At 41.2% G+C, this 22,007-nt stretch overlaps 1 protein-coding gene and 4 non-coding genes across 8 annotated transcripts; all 5 read right to left on the reverse strand.

The window, feature by feature from the left end:
• Window positions 1–8,385: 8,385 nt before the first annotated feature.
• On the reverse strand, window positions 8,386–8,458 carry trnaa-agc. The gene has a single exon. It is a non-coding gene; the product is annotated as a tRNA-Ala (tRNA).
• Window positions 8,459–9,098: 640 nt separating this feature from the next.
• trnas-gcu lies at window positions 9,099–9,180 on the reverse strand. Its single transcript has one exon. It is a non-coding gene; the product is annotated as a tRNA-Ser (tRNA).
• Window positions 9,181–10,222: 1,042 nt separating this feature from the next.
• Window positions 10,223–10,295, reverse strand: trnaa-agc. Its single transcript has one exon. It is a non-coding gene; the product is annotated as a tRNA-Ala (tRNA).
• Window positions 10,296–10,935: 640 nt separating this feature from the next.
• trnar-ccu lies at window positions 10,936–11,017 on the reverse strand. The gene has a single exon. It is a non-coding gene; the product is annotated as a tRNA-Arg (tRNA).
• A 3,563-nt stretch (window positions 11,018–14,580) lies between these two features.
• Window positions 14,581–21,997, reverse strand: LOC116328669 (transmembrane protein 184C-like). 4 transcript variants are annotated; one of them, XM_031750508.2, is made up of 12 exons: window positions 21,710–21,997; window positions 20,537–20,694; window positions 20,098–20,228; window positions 19,019–19,055; window positions 18,645–18,850; window positions 18,489–18,563; window positions 17,627–17,720; window positions 17,107–17,219; window positions 16,909–17,008; window positions 15,631–15,708; window positions 15,422–15,515; window positions 14,581–15,214 (listed from the first exon to the last, which is right to left on the reverse strand). In XM_031750508.2, exons 2-12 carry the CDS (start codon window positions 20,651–20,653, stop codon window positions 14,940–14,942), a joined length of 1,320 nt encoding a protein of 439 aa, XP_031606368.1. In that variant the 5' UTR covers window positions 20,654–20,694; window positions 21,710–21,997; the 3' UTR covers window positions 14,581–14,939. The 4 variants fall into 4 exon arrangements, with proteins under 4 accessions (XP_031606368.1, XP_031606367.1, XP_039464088.1 ...); XM_031750507.2 differs by having other exon boundaries at window positions 21,681–21,997; XM_039608154.1 differs by having other exon boundaries at window positions 21,622–21,997.
• Between the last annotated feature and the right edge of the window lie 10 nt (window positions 21,998–22,007).

Here is a 22,007-nt window from a genome sequence, read left to right on the forward strand (position 1 = left end):
GCTGAGTCATTTAACAAGTACATTTGAAGGATCCTTAGCATGATCAGCATTTTTTTCAGCTGTCCATTTTGCTTTTCAATTTTTCTGTTTAAGTTATTACTATTGTGCTGAATCATACTATTTCTGCTATTTTTACAAGATTTGTGCTAAATATAGTATTTCTGCCAAATATAGTATTTCTGATTAATTATAGTTTTTCTACCAAATCATAATATAGTATTTCTGCTTTTTATAGGATTTGTGCTTAATATAGTATTTTTGCTTTTTATAGGATTTGTGCTTAATACAGTATTTCTGCTAAATGTAGTATTTATGCTTAATCATACTATTACTATATATTTCTGCCAGGTCCCCAGGCAGCTAATCCTCTGAAGACTGAGACATTCAAATTTACATATCAGGGCCTGCACGGCTTCCCAGTGTGGAATTACAGGGATTATTTTATATAACCATCATCTTATCATTGCATTAATTATCATTTCATCAAAGTGTTTATTGAAGCTGCTGGCATTATGGTATAATTTATATTATAGGGGTTATCATAATCAAATATTAACATGTTTATTACAGGTGCAGTTATAACTACTTTAAAATGATTGAGTTAAATATATATATATCATAACTCATATGCTGAGTATATTGGTATAGTAAAATAGTAGCTGAGCAAAGGCCTGAATGTATTCAGCTTCTTGTGGTATTTGAGTTTGCTTAGTTACAGGTGACGGAAGGATGTCCAGTCCATGGTGACCTCAAAGGCCTTAGGGTCATCACTATATTCGGGAAGAGTATGCCACAAGGAGGAACCTCTGTGTTTGCATTTAATTCTTAAAAATACATGAATGTTCTGTACATGCAAATTATGTGCTTATAAGCATGAAGAAGAGCGTTACAATACCCTGATGTTATAAAAAGCAATCTAGAGTGTATTTTGGGTGAGATGTACAACTGTTTTTGCAGTTTGCACCTCTCCACTGCGATAATTCATTAAAATCAATTGTTTGAACCACCTCTTCTGGACCATCATTGTTTTACTCTCATCCTCAATTTCGGACCCGTAACATTTGGTGCATTGGCCGAGGGTTGAGGGAGAAAAAGGTGGAGGTTGAGACTGAGAGGGTCCAAGGTGCTCAAACAGGCAGACACGAGTCAGTGGTCGAAGTGAGTGGACATAAGCCGGCTTATTCAAGGTAAGGCACTACCTGTTGAATTATTTCCAAACAGTGCTGAATTGGTTATGACAAAATTGAAAGTCTACTCACTGAAAATTACTGGTAAAGGTCTGTTTTTGGTTTTGGTGAAAATCTCATGAGAAGTTGAAGTTGAAGTAATGATAAGAAAAAAAGAGTAAAAGTGAGTTAGAGTCTCACTAAAGGTGCGGGTTAAAGTCCCAAAGGAATAAGAATAAAGAGGATTGAGAATGAAGAGAATTTAGAATAATAGGTAATTGGTGAAGTTTGTGACATTAAAGTCTCAATTGAATATAAAGCCGAGACTTGGACACCGATATGGTGGGTTTGTGAGTTTTAGGGGTGTCTTCAAAAATAATTAAATTGTATAGAGCGGGACTCTGGGAGTCTAACAAGTGCATTGCTCAGGCGTAGCAGTTGCCAAGGTCAAGGGCAGCTTAGACCTTGTCCTCAGTTGAGGATAGTCAGTTGGTCACTGTGGAGCTTGGGGCACTCCAGAATAACTAGTGGTTGGACCACTTTGCCGTCCGGGGACGGTGGTTTGCACTTTTTTTGGTCAGTAGAAACCGGGTTTTCGGGCGTGTAACTTTTAACTTAAAAACTTGGGGAAGCCTGGGATGTGAAATGTCCCCAAAACAGAGCTTTTCGGCAGGGGGTTGAGTTGGTTGGCGCTTTTTAAATTGTGTAGGGTCTTAGATATTTGGCCACGGCCGGGGCGAGACTGGTTACAATTGATGACAAAAAAACTCAGGGAGTTTATCGGTCGGACCGTTAATTTAAAAATTGTCTAAATTGTGTAGGTTTTGAAATGAGAAGCCTAAAATCTGTGCAGTTGTAATCATAGGACGTCTGTGTAAATATATTAAGAGACTTGTCTGAGTCTGAGAGTCAGGCTGGTATTATTTTTAGATTGTGTGTGTGTGTGAGAATGCAAATAAGGCAGCTGAGAGGTCAATAGAGTATGAGGAAGTTAATAGGGACTGCTAGACATTGCTGGTGCACGTACTTAAGACGCTGGTTTTGTTTATTACAATATGTAAGTAAAGTTTTATTTCTTGCCATGACTGTATGACTTTTTGAGGGGTTTTTGAGATAGGATACATAAACTGTTGATACTTAAGACCGTTACCTGGGTTCTGAGAACTGAAATTGAATTTGAGATAATTTAATTAATAAATATGTCTGTAAGCCATGTGTGTTTTGGGGTGTCAGTAAGATGTTTTAGGATTTTAGATGGGTTTTGTTTCAGTTTGAGATAATATATACAGTTACATTTTCTGTGTGTGTGTTGTTGGTGACAACATCGCAGTTTAAATTAGCGCTGTCCCTTCCTCTTTTTAGTTTCAAAACACAAAAGGCTGTTAGATTAAAAAAATTACTGTGAGTAACGGTTTGACTTTTGACTAGGAAATAATATACTTACTTTTTGGGTCTATGAAGATATTTGACCTTCAGTGATGTTATGAGAGGTTTCAGTTTTTCTTTTTCTTTTTTTCTTTTTGACTTGCTCTTTCTGATCATGGAAGGCATGTCCAAAAATACTCGTATAAGCGTATTTTGTGTGATTTTTAACTGTGTGAATGCTGTCAGTATTTGATTTGAGTGACTGGGTGATTTGTCTGAGTAAGTGAAAAGGGAAGTCTGAGAGAGAAAGGCAGTGCGTGTGAGGCGATTTATGGCGTCTGAAAGAGGTTAGAGCATTTAAAAGGTGTGTATGGAATAAAGGGTGTGAAATATATTTCTTGTGTGATGAAAAGTAGGATGTGCTAAAGTTTGAAAGTGTTTTTAATTCAAGAAAACAAAAAAACAAAGGAGTTAGATTAGTTTGAGGAACAGGAAATATTGCTCGGTGTGCAGGGGCTGCAGCGACAGGAAATAGTGAACAGGAACTGTGCATGCCCATATAGGGAACTGAGTGTGTACAGAAAGAACACAGAGAGATTTAACTCTAGGCACATGAAGCAAATGAAGCCTTTAAGAAAAAAAATGAATATAATACTAATTATATGGTTTAGTGTGTCAATACAGGTGGGCGTCTTTCAACTTTTGCAACCTTGAGTTCAGCAGCAGAAAAAGTAGATTAAAAAAGTGGGAGAATAAGCCAATTTTTGGCTCGAAATTGTGCTGGCTGGATCTCTCACTTTGTCCCTGAAGCGGAGAAGAAGTTCAAAGGACAGTTAATCGCCTGATGAAGACCGATAGAACATCGTGGACTTGAATACAGCAGGCAAGCGACAGTGCCACTGATCCAGTAACACTGATGACGACTGACGACCAGTGTAATGTAACATGTACTGTGAAAATACAGGCTGGGCAGTTGAACAGTGGGATAAAGAGTGTGGAAGAGCACTACACATTGGTGATATTTTTGCCATGCTGGGACTTAATCTGAAAGAAAGACTGTAAAGAAACAGAAGAAGACAACAGCTGAGTTGAGACTGTGTTTGCGGGAGCTTTGAAGCCCGAACAGGACATTGTGCAGAGAGGACCAGTGAGAGATGAAGCTAGAGCGAGTTTGACTGCGAGAATATAGGATATAATTGGATTGAAAATTGAAACCTGAACTCATGAATTGTTTAGGGATGTCCACCATAGCATAACAAAGGGTAAACATTAGAAAAGGTAAGAATAATGAAAGAAATAATTGTCATTACCTTAATGAATAGAAAACACACATACAAATTGTTACATGTGAGATTATTTTTTGAAATGAATCAGAAGTGAGATAGTTTGAATCTAAAAGCTCAGTGGTGAAATGCATAAATTAAATATGAATATATAGGATGCAATGAAGAAACAGCTTACACGTAGTGCAGATAGACATACAAGTGCACATACATCCAGAGGTGCATTTAGACATTAAAAGTGTAGAGACATGTACACACAGATTGGCAAACCGGTACAGAGTCTAGCTCAAGAGCTTAACAAAGTAGAGGCGTGGCAGTAGGGTTTGTGATTTGGCCTGATATGATATTGTGAACCAACTTTGAATAATGACAGGAACCTGAGATGAACACAGTAAGTTAGTAGGGTGTAGCAGAGAAAGGTTGTTTGTTTTCTATCCCTTACAGGAGAAGATTTCCACTAGAGAAGGACCCAGAAAAGGAGCAGAGACCACTTAAGCATGAAGTGTTTTCAAGTGGGAGCTGGTGTTTTATTGCTGGACCACCTAGAGGACATGAGGTTGTTGTCGGATTTGCTGAGTCAGGGGCCGCGAGAGGGTCAGAGCGAAGGTAGTGGACCTGGGAATAGTGTAGTGACGTCTTTGGAAGACGTCAAAGGGGAATTGTGGAATTACAGGGATTATTTTACATAACCATCATCTTATCATTGCATTAATTATCATTTCATCAAAGTGTTTATTGAACCTGCTGGCATTATGGTATAATTTATATTATAGGGGTTATCATAATCAAATATTAACATGTTTATTACAGGTGCAGTTATAACTACTTTAAAATGATTGAGTTAAATATATATATATCATAACTCATATGCTGAGTATATTGGTATAGTAAAATAGTAGCTGAGCAAAGGCCTGAATGTATTCAGCTTCTTGTGGTATTTGAGTTTGCTTAGTTACAGGTGACGGAAGGATGTCCAGTCCATGGTGACCTCAAAGGCCTTAGGTCATCACTATATTCGGAAGAGTATGCCACAAGGAGGAACCTCTGTGTTTGCATTTAATTCTTAAAATACATGAATGTTCTGTACATGCAAATTATGTGCTTGTAAACGCAAGAAGGGGCGTTACAATACCCTGATGTTATAAAAGCAATCTAGAGTGTATTTTGGGGAGAGATGTACAACTGTTTTGCAGTTTGCACCTCTCCACGCGGCGTGAATTCATTAAAATCAATTGTTTGAACCACCTCTTCTGGACCATCATTGTTTTACTCTCATCCTCAATTTCGGACCCGTAACAAGCTGCATCTCCAGCAGGGCATGTTCTTAAAGCTGCCTTTCCTACACACTTCTCTGCTATTAATTGATCCTTTTTAACTAATGTGCTATGAGTCCACTGGTCTTTGCATCACTTCTTATCACACTAAGTGACTTGGACAAGATGATAAACACACTCACATGCTCAAGATGCTGCCTAATCTTCATGAGCTCTCTTGTGTTTGTGTTAGTAGGGTTAATGCATGTTCTGCTTGTGTGTGTGATTTTGTATATGTTTCTTTTTGCAGTGTTTCAGATTCCTTCACAATTCTCCACTTAAGCAGTCAGTTTTCTTTTCCCCAGGTTTGCTAACCCAAATTTTGATTTCCCACATTAAACAACAGCAATTCCTCTGTGTTCTCACCTACTGCTCCCACTCTGTTGTTCTCTCCCACTTCAACAGTCCAATAGCCGGCAGTTCTTCTTCAGCTTTGTCCTGTGTTCCACTGTCTCTTCTTGCCATTTTACTCCGAAAGTGGCAAATATCAACCTCCAACAGTCTCCTCAGTTCTCCTCAAACGTTCTTTTCACAAGCACAGTGAATTTGCAGCTTGTTGGAAACACAGTGTAATTCATCCAATCAGTCAGGATGATGGTTTGCTCTTCTTCTCCACTGCTGTTTGTCCACACTGCTGCTGCTTGCTGGGTCTCTTTGCTCAGGACTTCGCTGCTGTCTCTTTATCTGCCATGTTATTGCTCTTTGGAACTGCATTCCTTGTCTTCAGGGAGGAGTGAGAGCTCGCTTGTGAGGATGAGGGACACATGGAGCTGTAAATAAGTTAGCCAAAAATTGGCCTGAACATTTCCAATGATGTTAAACTATAATTTCCTTCCGACTGCTGCATATGGGAAATTGATCCAGGTCTGCGTTTCATCTGAAAGTGACACACTGAGACATTTTGATCATTATTCTCATTACTTAACCAACACACACAGAACTCTCTCTGTTTTTGTGAACTCTCCTTTCTTAAAAGCAGAAAGTGAGATTGTAGTTGTTCTTGGCTGATAAACACAAAACCTTTTCCCTATGATTTTCCATCTACAATGTAGATTTTGTCTCTTTTTTACTCCTTTTTTTCTTATAACTGGTGACCTGCAGAATCACCGCTCTCACAATTTGTGACAATTACATTTACACAGCGCGCACACACACACTGCGACGTCAGGCACGTTCACACTCACTTTTTCATCTGCATAAATAAAACATATGGCTGATGATGGTGATCCATAAGTATGATCACAGGTTTATCTAGTTAGTTTTCAACCCAACAAAGGAAATAAACAAAAACATGATGCTGATGCTATGAACACTCTACACACATGAATCAAGATCCAGGAAAACTGCTGCGCATCTGAAAGAAGAAGCTGAACTCACGGATACGCTACATACTCGAGGTATCATAGTTCTGTTTCTCTCTCTTTGATGAGTTCTCAGCCAGCTCCTGATCTGATAATGTGTAGCTTGCTCATCAGCTCAGAAGAGACAGCAACACAACCTCACACAGTGGTTGCGTGCTTTGCCCACAGTGGCAAAGACTTGCATTTTCATATTCAACTCAGCTTCTCCATCATGTAGTTTTCAGCTGTTTCACACAGGGTTCAGCATAATAGTTGTTTTCATAGGTGTGCTCTATATCTCAACAATGGCTCATAATAAGACGACAGTCTTTCAAACAGGTCAAGTGCCTCTATGCACTTCATTAGTTTAAATATTTGCCTATTTTACTTCATCTCATATGTCATTGTACTAAATTTGAGCAACCTTAAGCTTAATGCAGATTACTGTTAACAACTGGTTAAAGTAATGGTCTGGAGCACAGGCTGTTGTCGATCAGGGCTATCTAAAGAATCATCTAAACCATTTTGTGTCAGCAAAGGGTGGGGGAAAGCCATTCACCAGAGCATAGCTTAACTGCTGCTGATGTGGGCTGGCCTTCTCCACACGCTCTTCAAGGCTGCTGTTTTCCTAAAAACTTCTAACATTTGAGATTCTCCCGTGACTAGTTTACGCTCATAACAGTTATGAGAATATAAATACCTCGCACTGTTGGGAGTAAATTCTTGCAAAATGTGTTGTCTCCTGTGAGGCAGTCTCACTTGCTCGGGAACCCATGATAACAACAACCGTGTCACAGACCATGCCTGCTCCGCAGCATTCACACAACAACAACACAAAATAGGCCTATTGTCCAGCACAGTCTGGACTCCGCGGAACTTCTCGACGCTTCACAAAGTGGCGGAGAACTCAACGCCTCACAAAGTGGCGGAGGACCCACTACAGTACCTCACAAAGTGGTCTGTACCTATCGCTAGCGAACTTCTCAACGCCTCACAAAGTGGCGGAGAACAACACAACCACACGGTTATAGAGTCGGGCTCTTTGAACTTACTCGGCGTTGCTTAGCGTGTAATATCAGCCTCGGATCCCGCCGATCGTCATTCGTCGAGGAGAGAAAACGGACAGCTCATCCACCGGCCCGATGACAAATTCTCACGTCTCGCTGACGTCAGGGTTCTCTCCTTGGTGAATGCCGACTCCAGGGATCCGGCTCGAAGGACCAATTAATGATAGGTTTGTAGCTTGAACCTATTCGCTGGAACGTTGAAGGCAATGTAATCACACAACAAGCAAGACCCGAGTAGGCAACATTCTTTATGTTTCACGTGCACGGGAGAGAACTGGACAGGCGCCGTTCCTTCGCTTGACCCCAGTTGCTCTCTTCCGTTCCCCTGTAACACTGCTCTTTTATTGTGGTTACATGAATATGCATAGGTTCATTAACATATGACATCTTATAGGTATACATGTGAACGAAGAATACCGTGTGTGTGTGTGTGTGTGTGTGTGTGTGTGGGGGGGGGTCAAACTGTGACCCCAGGAAGACTCCCCAGAGCCGTCCATCTAAACAAAAGGCACTTAGCCTAAAACAGATATAGATACGTTTATCCTACCATAAAACAATAAGACAAGGTACGACCTCTCCCATGCTCCTAAAATGTGGGTGTGAAAGTCAGAGAGCTCTGGAATGCACACAAAGCTTGCAGACTATTAAGGATCAAACCTCTACCAATCTATACCTAATTATAAAACTCTAAGAATATATAAGTAGATATTTCTAAGCATAAATGACAATCACAATACAAATCTAACACAAAGCTTTGAAAAGTTGGTAAAGTCAGAAACATAATGAGACAAACCCAATGCATTGGCTACAGAGAAGGATCGAGGGCTCCTCTTGGATGTGCAAAGGGTCCCTGGAGAATGCGGGTATCGATCCCGCTACCTCTCGCATGCTAAGCGAGCGCTCTTCCATTTGAGCTAATTCCCCTTTGTCGTCTGGGGACTGTAGCTTCATTGTGCCATATGGACCTTTAACTCTGGAGGCTCTGAATGGGACGCCTCCCCTTCATGGTTTTCTGGCCATGCCAACTACAACAAGACCCCGTGGTAGAATCACAGTGCATACGAGACATTACGGACCAACTCAAGTCTGGGCCCTACACAGTATGCTGGGAGAGTGTCACTGTTTGTGGAAGCACCTTTCAGCTGCTTCTGGAGAAAAGAGATGTCAGACTGGACTGGGGGCGTTGCTGCGTCACTCTTTGCTGCCATTGGCCAGTATTGTGAAGGTAAGAGGGGAGACAATCACCTCAGATGGACAAACACTGATGAGGTTTAACGCCAGCATTAATCTAATAGTACCTGATAGGTACTGAGAGGAGACGTGCAAATAAACATTTGCCAAAGGAAGCCACATACGTTCGTTTGGAGCACTGACTATTCTGGAAACAGAGTACCTTTCTGCTATTGTATTAGCAGAACATTCTCTTTAAAGTGACCTGTGCAACAAGACCACATGGTGAACTATAGGGAGTACTGAGCCAAAGACGAGCAGAGGCATTGCATCATACCTACCTACATTGGCAGACAATCTCACAAGACGCATTACGATAAGTAGAAAGAGCTCTCGACGAGGATGGGATTCGAACCCACGCGTGCAGAGCACAATGGATTAGCAGTCCATCGCCTTAACCTCTCGGCCACCTCATCTCCGTTTCTCTGCTGTTTGCCAGTTGAATTGGGAATCTATTCTCTGAACACGCGGTCTAGATGGACAAAATGCGAGCTGATTGCTAGTGTATCGACGCAGGGAAATCTACCCCAGATCCCTGACGAGGGGCTGCGTAACACTTTGGTAGAAGCCTTGAGTGATGTGGGCTTCTTCTTTGAGCCTGTTCTTCTTGGGGGTTGCCAGAGTGGATCATCTGCCTCCATCTAACCCTGCCCCTAGCATTCTCCTCTGTCACAGTAACCTCTTCATGTCCTCCTCCGCTAGATCCATGAACTTTCTCTTCCGTCTTTTTCTTTTCCTCCTGCCTAGCAGCTCCATATTTAACACCCTTTTTCCAGTATATCTTATATTCCTCCTCTGCACATTTCCAAACCACCGCAGCCTTACCGCTCTAACGTTGTCTCCAAACCGCTCAACCCCAGCTGTCCCTCTGACATAGTCAATCCTAATCTTTTTCCATCCTGGACACTCCCAACATAAAAAGCTTACCATCTTCAACTCTGCCAACTCCATCTCGGCCTCCTGTCTTTTCCTCCGTGCCACAGTCATAAAACAATACATCAGAGCAGTTCTCACTACCGTCCTGTAAAGCTTGCCTTTCACACTTGCTGCTATCCTGGTGTCACAAATCACTCCTTAATGTGGTTTCCACCCACGTCTTCCCTGCAAAATACTCCTTCCCTTATTAGCACATTACCATTTCCACCCTGCTGCCCATCCTTTCCAGCTCAATCTCTCTGCCTTGCCAATTGGTACAAATCCCTTTCTCCATGCTTAGTGTCAAGGCTCACATTCAACTCACTATAAGGCTTTTCCTTTGCCATTGGTCTAGCACCCCTAGCATTCTTATTTACACGACAGCACTACTTTTTCTTTTCCTGCCTTTTCCTTTGAATGCTTCTCTGGAGTGATGACACAAAGCTTTGGAAAGTTGGTAAAGTCAGAAACATAATGAGACAAACCCAACGCATTGGCTACAGAGAAAGATCGAGGGCTCCTCTTGGATATGCAAAGGGTCCCTGGAGAATGCGGGTATCGATCCCGCTACCTCTCGCATGCTAAGCGAGCGCTCTTCCATTTGAGCTAATTCCCCTTTGTCGTCTGGGGACTGTAGCTTCATTGTGCCATATGGACCTTTAACTCTGGAGGCTCTGAATGGGACGCCTCCCCTTCATGGTTTTCTGGCCATGCCAACTACTACAAGACCCCGTGGTAGAATCACAGTGCATACGAGACATTACGGACCAACTCAAGTCTGGGCCCTACACAGTATGCTGGGAGAGTGTCACTGTTTGTGGAAGCACCTTTCAGCTGCTTCTGGAGAAAAGAGATGTCAGACTGGACTGGGGGCGTTGCTGCGCCACTCTTTGCTGCCATTGGCCAGTATTGTGAAGGTAAGAGGGGAGACAATCACCTCAGATGGACAAACACTGATGAGGTTTAATGCCAGCATTAATCTAATAGTACCTGATAGGTACTGAGAGGAGACGTGCAAATAAACACTTGCCAAAGGAAGCCACATACGTTCGTTTGGAGCACTGACTATTCTGGAAACAGAGTACCTTTCTGCTATTGTATTAGCAGAACATTCTCTTTAAAGTGACCTGTGCAACAAGACCACATGGTGAACTATAGGGAGTACTGAGCCAAAGACGAGCAGAGGCATTGCATCATACCTACCTACATTGGCAGACAATCTCACAAAATGCATTAAGATAAGTAGAAAGAGCTCTCGACGAGGATGGGATTCGAACCCACACGTGTAGAGCACAATGGATTAGGAGTCCATCTCCTTAACCTCTCGGCCACCTCATCTCCTTTACTCTGCTGTTTGCCAGTTGAATTGGGAATCTATTCTCTGAACACGTTTTCTAGATGGACAAAATGCGAGCTGATTGCTAGTGTATCGACGCAGGGAAATCTACCCCAGATCCCTGACGAGGGGCTGCGTAACACTTTGGTAGAAGCCTTGAGTGATGTGGGCTTCTTCTTTGAGCCTGTTCTTCTTGGGGGTTGCCAGAGTGGATCATCTGCCTCCATCTAACCCTGCCCCTAGCATTCTCCTCTGTCACTCTGTTTTTTTTGTTTTGTTTTGTTTTTTTTGTTGTTGTTGTTTTTAGTTGATTTTATGCTGTTTCATCTTGTTTTCTTTTTTAATATAGGGCTGTTTTAATTCTTATCTATTATGTGTCTCATTTATTTATTTTTGCTTTTTTCTGTTATTCTATTGTTTTTACTTTATTTTCTGTACAGCACTTTGGTCCTGTGCTGGGCATTTTAAAGTGCTTTATAAATAATATTGGATTAAATTGGATATGTCGGTACTTACTTTCACTGTTGTGTTGTTGTGCAGCAAAATTTGAATCAAATGTCCTGAAATCTTCCTGATGAGGAGACTCAATAGTGCAGCACGACATGGACAAATCTCTGAATACCTCTAACTTTCAGTTTTGTTTCTGGTTTCTCTGAACTGAATTAACCTGCAAAAATTTACTCATTTTACCCTCCACAGAGTAAAATAGTGTCACGGTCCTGGGTCATTTTGACCCAGCGGTTTAAGTTACCTCTGTTTTCTGTCATATTTTGCATTATGTTGAGGCTTACTCCATGTTTCCTAGGTTATTCTGTTCGGTATTGTTTATTGTGCTTTGCTCCCACTCCTTGTGTTCCGTGTTTTCCTCTTTCCATCGTATGCTCCTTCGTGTTCTCTCTCTCTGCCTCTCTCGTCTGTCTCTGTACTTCCTGTGTTACGTTTAACATCCATGTCTTGGTGTCAGCGTTTTCCGTTCGTGTCCTCCCCGCTCTGTCATGTGTAATTGTCCTCAGCTGTGTTCCCTGAGTGCTTCCACTTCCCTCATTACCTTCTGTGTGTTTATGTCAGAGTCCCCCTCTGTTCTGTGTCGCATCGTCCCTCATAGCTGTGTGTGATTCTCCCTGTGTCTCCTTGTGCATATTATAATTAGTTTTTTCCCAGTTTAGTTTCGTGTTGTTGTATCACCTGTTTCCCAGCAATAAAGCTGTACTTTTTAGTTTAAGTTCCGTTCCCGTGAGTTTGCGTTTGGGTCCAGTTCCCACCTGCCACACAGCCAAAACATGACAAATAGACTCTTTTCTGAAAGGTTTTGATGGCAGAATGGGATGAAATACAAGGCCTAAAAAACTGTTTCCAACAAGCTCGGAAGTCAATATTTTTGAAAGTAAAAACCCCTGAAATGTTTCTGTCAGGGAGTTTGTCCATTCTATGCTCCAGATGGGTTGATTGGGTTAAAAATTTTAATCGCGTTAATCGTGATGACAGCGTTAACGTGTTAGCGTTGACAGCCCTACAACGCACACGAAAACTGAAGACATTATGATACAGACTTATAATTTTCACCGATATCTTTTTCTAAATTCTATCACACGCATCTACGTGAAAAGTGAATGTGGGGCCCTCAGTGTACCTGCTTGCTGCTGCTGCTGTGCCTAAGTCGAATGGGCGGGCTGCTTCCAAATAGTGCACATTTCATTCATATTCCAAGCCCATTATGTATTAATTATTTTTCCTGGGTTGTGTGAAATCCCAGGAAAAAAAAACGTATACAAGGTGAAGGTCTATAAGTCTATTAGTTTATGTTATTGGGTGTTGATACTGGAGTGCAAAAAAACTGGTGGAAGATGGACAAGAATAGGTAAAAGCCATCAGGCTCTCGAAAAAATCAGAAAAGAAGAGGACAAATAAGCAAGAGGGCGGCAGAGGGAGTGCTCGCCCTGGGCACCAAACAGGCTAGGACCACCCCTGTACATACAGTAAAATATGTATTTAGTCATATTTTACTGTATGTACATATATGTACACATATATGTCATTCTTCCTTGTTTGGCCATTTTCTCTTGAATTAATCAGAACTTAAACTAAGCATACCAGGAGAAACTGAAACCAGACAGCTCATGTTGCCAGCAGCCATATAAAAACTTAACAAAAAAAACAAAAAGTTGGTTGTGTTTCAGGTTTGAAAACTGATATTTTCACAGCATGAAATCCTGGAAAGAGATTATTTAAATGAGTTACACAAATGTGATTAATTGTAGCTGAACTATTCTTTTTCCACTAGGGAATGATTGTACAGCATGCATCTTTAATTACAAGAACTGGGAGTTAGAGTTTGAATTTATTTTGTATTTTATTTAATCCACACAGAGTGGAAAGTATAAATAAATCATCACTAATATTTGGATAAATGTTCCTTAGTAAGTTGCACCTTAACCGGATGCTTTTGGTTGCCATCAACAAGCTTCTAACATAATTCTGTCTGATATTTGACCACTTGTCACGACACAATTGGCAGAATTTATTTAAATCGGTTGGTATTACTTTCAAGTCAACAAATATTCAACAGGGTTGGGTCGGGGCTTTGGGAAGGCCATTCCAGAATCTTAATGTTAGCCTACTTTATCCATTACAAAGACAGTTTTAATGTGTGTTTGGGAACATCACGGTTGTGTCCAAGTTTATAGCCATTGATTTGACAAGAAGTTGAAGAATTTAGAGCTAGTCCTCCTTCTTCATTATTCCAACCACTCTGTGCAGTGTACCAGCACCACTGGCAGCAAAACAACCCCAGAGCATGATGCTACCACCACTATGCTTGACAGCCAATGTTCCTAGGTTTGAAAACCTCACCTTTCCTTCCAAACATACCTGATGTCATTTTGCCGAATCTTTGTTTCATCTGATTATAAAACTTTTTTCCAGAAGGTGTTTGGTCTGTCCATGTGGGCAGCTGCCCATTTCAGTCAAGGTTCACGTTGCTGACTTTGCAGCAGGGGCTTCTTTGTTGATCGGGCAGATTTATGTTCAGCTAGTTGCAGTTGTGTTGTTGCTCACGTGATTTTAAGTTAGAGTTATATAGGGTTATATTTTTCTTTTTTGATATGTGAAATAAAATGTTCATGTTTTTTAACATGACATTAACCAGTGACAGTTTATTTCATTGTGACGATACTCTCTCGATATTCTAATATTCTCATTATTAATATATTTTAATTTATCAAATGCAACAAGAGAAAACATAAAACAGCTCCTCGCAAGTGGAGCTTTTTTTCCCTGATGCTTGGTTTTTCTTTCATTGGAAGATCAAAAAGCGTCACAAAGTTTAGTATTTTGCATGGGAACAGAGCTCACAGTCAGACTCACTGAGCAAAGTGACAGCAGCACATCTAACCAGGCTGGAAGGAGCATTTACATGTATGTATATCTATGGTTTCTGGTTCACTGGTTCAATTAGATAAAGGATCTAATGACTGAAGATGATTTACAATGCTGATGTTTGTTCTTCAGATAGTTAGGGGATGTTTTTGAGTTATCAGAGTTACAGGACTACACTTGTGATTGCTCATAGCACAGTCTGTTTATTTATTTATAATAAGTTAGAACAAATAGTCAAAGCTAGCTTGAATAACCTGCTGAAAACTCTCCAATCCTTTTCCTTCACACACGACAGATACATTTGTCAAAATTACATCATTTGACATCAATATACAGATTCAGACATTGAAATCTGAGTACTTATTTTTAAATACCAAAGATTTCCAACAAACATGGCTTTGACATTACAGTATGCTCGTATGCTTGGCCTCGTCTTTGTTCAAACGTAAGTGCAGAAAGTTCAAAAGAGTTCATGTTTATAGTTTGTTTTAGATTTGAATACAGAAGCCGAGAGTCTCTTTCTCTCCTCTTTGCTGTACGTCCCTGTTGTTATTGGGCTCCACCCGCCTGTGGAGGTGAGCCTTCGCTGTCTTCGTCCCAAGACGAGGACGTGAACCCAGCCGGAGCAGAGATAGAGTGGGGTGCCGTGGTGTGGCCGAGCCCCTGGTAGCGCCCGCTTGATGAAGGGGAGGTGGGCATCGACGTGGCTGCCACGGCGATGGGGTCCTGCGAGGTGGCTGTGAGGAGGCCGGTGTGCTCGGTGTGCTCGGGTCGAGCCGCTGCACCGAAATACATCTTGTTGGGACGACCCAGGAACGTCCGGCCTAAGAGGGGAGGGAGGAAATAAACATGTAACAGCTGCAGTGTTTTTTTCCCCCTTTTTTTAAACTCAAAATTAAGAACATCTAAAAGAGAGAGAACACTAGCACCAAAAGCAGTTTAGCCCCATTTCCTACCACTGATGTGTTCGTCACCAAACTGTTTCAGTGTCATTTCCACATACTGTGATGATTTCTGACTCAGACACTCACCCACATGGCGGACCTGCTCACTAACATCAGCTCTGATATCAGAGAAATCCCACATGGCCAAAAAGCTGTCAAAACACGACCCCTCCTCTGCTTCCTGATGGACGGAAACAGACAGATAAACAGTAGGATGGATAGACAGACAGACAGACAGACAGACAGACAGACAGGTAGGTAGGTAGGTAGGTAGGTAGATAGGTAGATAAGGTTACCTGTACATAGGGCTTGTAGGTGAAGGTGTAGTGGTGAGCGATGGCAGCCAGAAACATCTCTATGCAGATGATGAAGTCCTGTATGAATTAAAAACTCAGTTACCTTTCAGAATGTTTTTTTTAGATTGGATTTCCTTTTTTTGTGCCTTGTGTTTTTGTGCACCTCTTGCAGTCATTTCACCTTCATTAATAAGGTTATTTACAGATGAGTAATTTCCAAGGGAATTAGGGGGGTTATGATCCCCCCAATAATCAGACCCAACCAATACAACCCCCGCCAATAAAATTATGAATTATCTTGCATAAATAGGCTGTTGATCTTCTTTACTCGTTTCAGGTATTACCAGCAAAACAGTTGCATATTTAATCATCTGGGAATTTACCCAGATTTATTTATTTATTTAGACAGAGATCTTGACTTGTTCAGCACAAAGTTACGCCTATGGTTATTTAGTCAGTGTTATCATTTGTTTGTAATTTCTTTTACCCTTTTCCCTCCTTTGCGACTGTTTCCCTATTATTGGTTTTCTGATGTTTCATCCTGTTTCATTTTAGCTGTTCCTATAATTAATGCAGAAAGGCCAGAAATATATAAAAATTTTGGTTCTCATATTTCTGATGTACTGAATGGTTTACTTTTCCATCATCTTTTGTGTTTGTTTAATTCCAGATGTGAGAGTCAGAATCCAGAGTTCTGTCTGATATCAGGCAGCTTTTCTGTCATATTTGGAGGATGTACCTGTTTAAATCCCTCCCTGCTGCTCAGTCTTCTTCTTCTTCCTGGACCCTCAAAGTTATCAGTGTACCTTACTGTTTTCAAAAAGTGCTTTAGGAAACATTGCACTGCTGCTGAATGTGATCCTAATATCATACTAATTATGTTTGCAGTACTTTTTTCACCTAATGTCTCCATATTATTTTGTGACTTTGCTTCTGTTTTTGGTGTAATACTTGATTTTTTGCATTTTTAGTTCGACTCCTTGATGTTTGGGCTAATGTTGGTTTCTTGCCAGTTTTTCTGCAGCACCCATCAGTAAGTGTCATTAAAGTCCTCTTTTTATTCTGCTACTCAGTTTTGGTGCTTTATCTGAACACTGTGGTATTTATTTTTGTCACTTTTACTGTTTTTAGTCAATTTGTCTTCTAATCTGTACAGAAAGCAGAAAGATGCTAAATTTTATTCTCTGCTATAAATCTGGGAAATCTCACCTCTTATCTAAACATGAAGACAAATGAATCAAAGGTCAGCTGACTGTGATGCAGCAGTATGATCTGTACCTGCAGACCAGTAGCCACGGCCTCCACGCTGTCCCAGTCCCAGGTGTGTTTGTCAGAGATCACACCAACTTTCACCAGCAGTGCTATTAAAACCGCCTGCCTGGAGACAAAATGAATGTATCAGCACCGCTGCTGTTTAAAGGGAAAACCGAAACAGCTCAAAACCCAAAGCTACTACAATCACACTCCCATCCTTACCAGAAGGAGACGAACACGACCAGTTTGACACAGAGGAACTTCCCCACAGGCCTGATGGGCATCAGCTCCTCCCTGAGAGCTCGATAGAGCAACACCAGGCAGTACATGGCAAACTGCAGAGAAAGAACAACAGCAGAACACTGCTGGGTGAACAGGAAGTAAAATATAATTTTGGAATTTTACTTGAACTCTTGTTCACAGACATCATAGATTTTAAATTTAGTATTAACTGAGATCACCTAAAAAAAGCCTCAGCAGACCAGTTTTCACTTTTTCAGAAGGATACTGGATTTAAAAAAACAGTAAAAGGGTTAAACGGGGTTCAGCTAAGTTTCAGGCTGGGAGCTAATGTGTGTACTACATGCTCTGATGTAATGCAGTCTCATATCAGATGTTCAAATACAAAAGAATCCCACAATAATGCAAATGTAACCAGGTGTGCTAACAACCAGAAACAGGGGTATTTGACACACTGGGAATATGAAACTGCTGCTCTGTGATGATGATGCTGAGTCTTTACCAGCTGTGATATGTTGTTGATTATGACCAGGTAGGACCAGGCGTTTCTGAAGCTGAAGTTTGCTTCATCATAAACCCCACAGAGCTGACAGATGCTGCACACAAAAACAATCAGTCACTTTAGCAGGTCACAAACTTCACTGTTCAGTTTGCTCTCAGATGACAAAACATTTGAAAACATCTAAACTTTCCCAAACTGAGGTAGAAAAATAAAAAAAATGGTGTACAGTACTCTACTGTTCCTTGTGGGTATAGCTAAGAATACATACTTGGGAAAAACAAGTTACTGTAAATTTTTACGGTAGAAAACAACTTTTTTTTCATATTTCATTTTCAAATATTACTGATGTTTGTTGATTTTGACTGTTACTTTCTAGTTCAAGTAAAAATATCAAGACAGTGATGTTTATAAAATAATTTACAATGAAAAAGTTTTAGTTTCATTTATAAATCAAAACTGTTGAATGAGGTTTGAATAAAAATGTCATGGTTGCTAACAGCAGGATTCTGTACAGCCTTAACAAGCAAACCTCAGAAGATCAGTGTGAAGCAGTGAAAATGCAGTAAAGAAAATGCTTCCTCTTAGGCTCATGTGATGAGCACAGCTCTGAGTAAAGGTCTGTTTGGACCACAGAAGAGTTTTAGGTGATAAAATGGGCCACGGCTGCTCTAAGTAGGTTAGTAGTGATTGGATTATCACCCTAAACACAAGGAGAGGTTTCATCCTGCACTACTAATCATGCTGGAAAAAACAGATATATTTCAACAGCTAACAGAAAGACTACAGCCAATAGCTGGAATCAACATCAAGTATTACTGCTACAGATACAAACATTACACTACAGTTATAGCATGAAACTTACAGCGCTATCACCGTGGTAACTGGTCTGACCACAGTGTACTGCAGGACTCCCAGCTTACACCTGAACAGCAGCACCCTGACAGAGAGAGAAACAACTTAACATCCATCCATTCATCACACACTGTGACCTCCCTCTCTGTGGCCTCCCTCCTCTTACTCTCCCATGGCCCACGGTGGGCAGCAGCACAGCGGGGGCAGATGTGGCTGCTGCTGCTGGACCTCCAGCATGAGCACCAGGCTGGGGTACTGGTTACTCAGGAAGTTCAGCAGGAAAACCAGGAAGTTGTAGATGACGTAGGCCTCGTAGCACTCCCTGCACGTGTCCACGTAGATGGCCAGGTTGGGATATCGCAGAGCCAGCCACTGAAAGACGTTCAACAAGCAGAAATCATAAAGGTCACATGAGGCAAAGAATTTAAAGAATTTCATTAAGTGTAAAAGAGTTAAAGAGTTATAACACAACAAAGGAAGAAAATACTGAAGGGTCTATGTCGCTACGTCTGTGTGTGTTTGTGTGTAACAATGACTCACACTGTCCAAACTGTAGATCGGCACCATCCACAGTATCCTAGTGACAAGAGACAGAGAGGGTCCTAAATGGACTGGTTGGACTGGTAAACAACACGTTTACCCAATTATGAAGCAAGTTATCATTCTGTGACCTTTAGGGTAAAAATGAATTGTTATCATTTTGATATCCAGTTTCACTAACAGTTAATCCAAAAGGTTTATGCTTCAGTTTTGTTGAATATAATTCTAGTATTTTATTAGTGTGTGCAATTACACCTGTACAGTTTATAGATGCACTCTGCTAACAAAGCTAGCTCACCTTAGCTCATAACCTAGCACTCCACTAAACATCCAAATTCAGTCACTTATAGTCCCAAAAACAACATGGCGACAACTATAATGCTAAAGTTAACACTTCAAAACAAGAGATTAGAAAATAGTGGGTGAAGTCAAAGTGGCTACCTCCATCTTTTATATGCAGTCTGTGTAAGTTATGCCACATAGTCAAACCACTGCAAGCTCTGGAGACCAGCAGCTCTGCTCAGAGTTGTTCTTACAATTTTGTTCAAACTCCTGTTTGACTAAAAAAATGTTAATATAGTGACTGACTTAAGTAATTATAACACTTTCACCTCAACTGACACGTTTGGATTTAGACTTTTATTTTGAAAGGCAGGCTCATAAATGTTCCAAGTTTGTCTTAATTAAAAATCAAATGCTGAGGCAGGTTTATCTTGCTGTAACCATCCCTGCTGCTCGCACTGGCCTTCCTGAAGTGTTCCCAGCATAACAGACAGAGGAAAACATCCTCAGAGCTTCTCCACTGAAGCTAATTTTAGACTTCAGTTCAAATTAGATTAAATTTAATAGCTACCATCAAGAGTAGCCTTTTAGATACAAAATACCCATTTTCTGCTTTTTCCTTCAACTTCAGCATCCAGCTTAAAGTCTGCAGCTTATTTCATTTCTACACCTGACGCCTCGTAGCTGACGTCAAATACAACAGAAGTCCTAAAGCCAGAATCTGTCAGACCCGCCTCAGTGTATGTGTGGGGACATTACGAGTGTTTGACGACAGAACTGTGTGTGTGTGTGTTTACCTGATGATGGGCTTCTGCAGCTCAGGCTGGGTGTAGTGCACCATGTGCTGCAGGATCCCCCACAGCGAGATCGGGATGGTCAGAAACACAAAGACACCGGCGATGAACCAGGCTTTACTGTGAGTGCCGACCTGCACGCAGACACAGACCACAGGCTTTAAAGTGTATCCGACATCCTTCCTGCAACATCACAGTTAGTCACTGCAGGACTGTTGTGTTTGTTGTGCAGTGAGAACGCTGCCTGCACTGCATAAATAAAACTCCACCCTTTTTATACATTAAAGATAACTCACTTAAAAAAACAATGCAGTGACAGATAAACTACTAATGATGAGTCCATCTTTTATATACAGTCTGCTTATTACAGCATGAACAGAGCTGTGAGATCATGTGACTATGTTTGGTCCACCCGTGAGCACAGGTGGAGGTGTGTCAGTACTTTGTCCTTCTCCAGCTCCCAGACGCATAGTGGCAGCACGGCCACCAGCAGGAGGGCGTAGAGCACCAGAACCAGCGGGCGGATCCACCTCCTCCACTCTGCACACGTACACGGCATGACGGCAGCTTCACCCTCAGCGTGGACTACAGGCACGCATCCTAAACCACAGACCACAGGCAGGTTGTTAAGGTGGAGACATTAAACTGCTGCAGCGTGTGTAATTAACCCATTCATTTCATTACACAGTCTTCATTTGACCTGAAAATCACAATTTTGTGCAAATGTTTGCATAAAAATCTTAGCAAACTGCACAAAAAGAGCACAGATTTATTTATGATGGCATTTGTCTGGATTAATAATGACAAAAGGATGTGCAATTTGACTTGTGCTTACTTAATAACTTAACACTCTGCAAGCAGGCACTGATTCAAACCAGATAAGCAGACATTTGTGGAGAATATCTCTGTGAAAAACCCTCCACACAATCTTTCAAATGTGAAAACACACATTTGAAAGTATGGACACACTTGTTACAGACACAACTTATATCTTATGGCAGTTGGAGTTTTTAGTATTTAAAACACCTATTAATTAGCCCATAAACAAACTAAAGTATCACACTAGTGCTGAGCGGAGAAAACTGCCTTATATTTATTTATTCTGTCAGTAAAAGCCGATAAAATATCAATAAAACCTTGTAAAACGCAACCTTGCACTTAAAACCTCCACTAACTGCATAAAAAAGTTTGTATTTTGCCAAATTACAAATGATAGAATACATAAAAAATCTAGCTTATGTTTAAATAAGTAAAAAGTAATTATTTATGGGTCCTCTATGTGGTCCCTATTATACCAAAAAACACATAAGTTTAATATCTTAAGGGCTTTAGGGACCACCACTGTATCCATCCATATTAATTAAGTATATTAGCCTTAAACGTGTTAAAATGACCGCTGGGGTGAAAGCATACCTCTTTGCGGACATGTAGCCTCTTAAAGGCGTATTACAGCTTTAAAATGTAAAAATCTTAAATGTCAAGCGTGTAATGAGGTCAGTACACGGTGTATTCTTCAGGCATCACCACCTTTATCCGCTGACCAGTTAAAACAGGCTGCTGTTCGATACAATAGATTGAAACTGAACTGTTAAAAGAATCAAATGTGGGCCGTTACTGCGGAAGACGTTCACTCAGAGCGACGGTTGGCCTGCTTTCATCCTCACTCCGGTCTCTGTTACCAGGCAACGCATCCTTCCTCCGCCCAACCACACACCGAAAAATGAAGCCCAGCTGATCCCCTTTGATGTTTTCAGTAGACCCCAGATCACTGTCAGACCACCGGACTGATCCGGATCGATCGACCACACACACCGATGTCCGTGTTCGTTCTTTCCCGTGTTTACGCGCCCACGTCATATGCTGGGACCTCACCCAGCTCCCCTCTGTCCGTCAGTCACGTGCTCACCGGAAAA

Source organism: Oreochromis aureus, linkage group 3, assembly GCF_013358895.1.
Source record: "Oreochromis aureus strain Israel breed Guangdong linkage group 3, ZZ_aureus, whole genome shotgun sequence".
Taxonomy (NCBI): Eukaryota; Metazoa; Chordata; class Actinopteri; order Cichliformes; family Cichlidae; genus Oreochromis; species Oreochromis aureus.

Excerpts from the sequence above, each read along its gene's own strand:
- LOC116328669 (XM_031750508.2), bottom strand. The coding sequence starts at position 20,653 with ATGCCGTGTACGTGTGCAGAGTGGAGGAGGTGGATCCGCCCGCTGGTT. Across the intron at positions 19,056-20,097 it reads CTGCAGAAGCCCATCATCAG|GATACTGTGGATGGTGCCGA; the intron begins GTAAACACACAC and ends TCTTGTCACTAG. Across the intron at positions 17,009-17,106 it reads GTCGTGTTCGTCTCCTTCTG|GCAGGCGGTTTTAATAGCAC; the intron begins GTAAGGATGGGA and ends TTTTGTCTCCAG.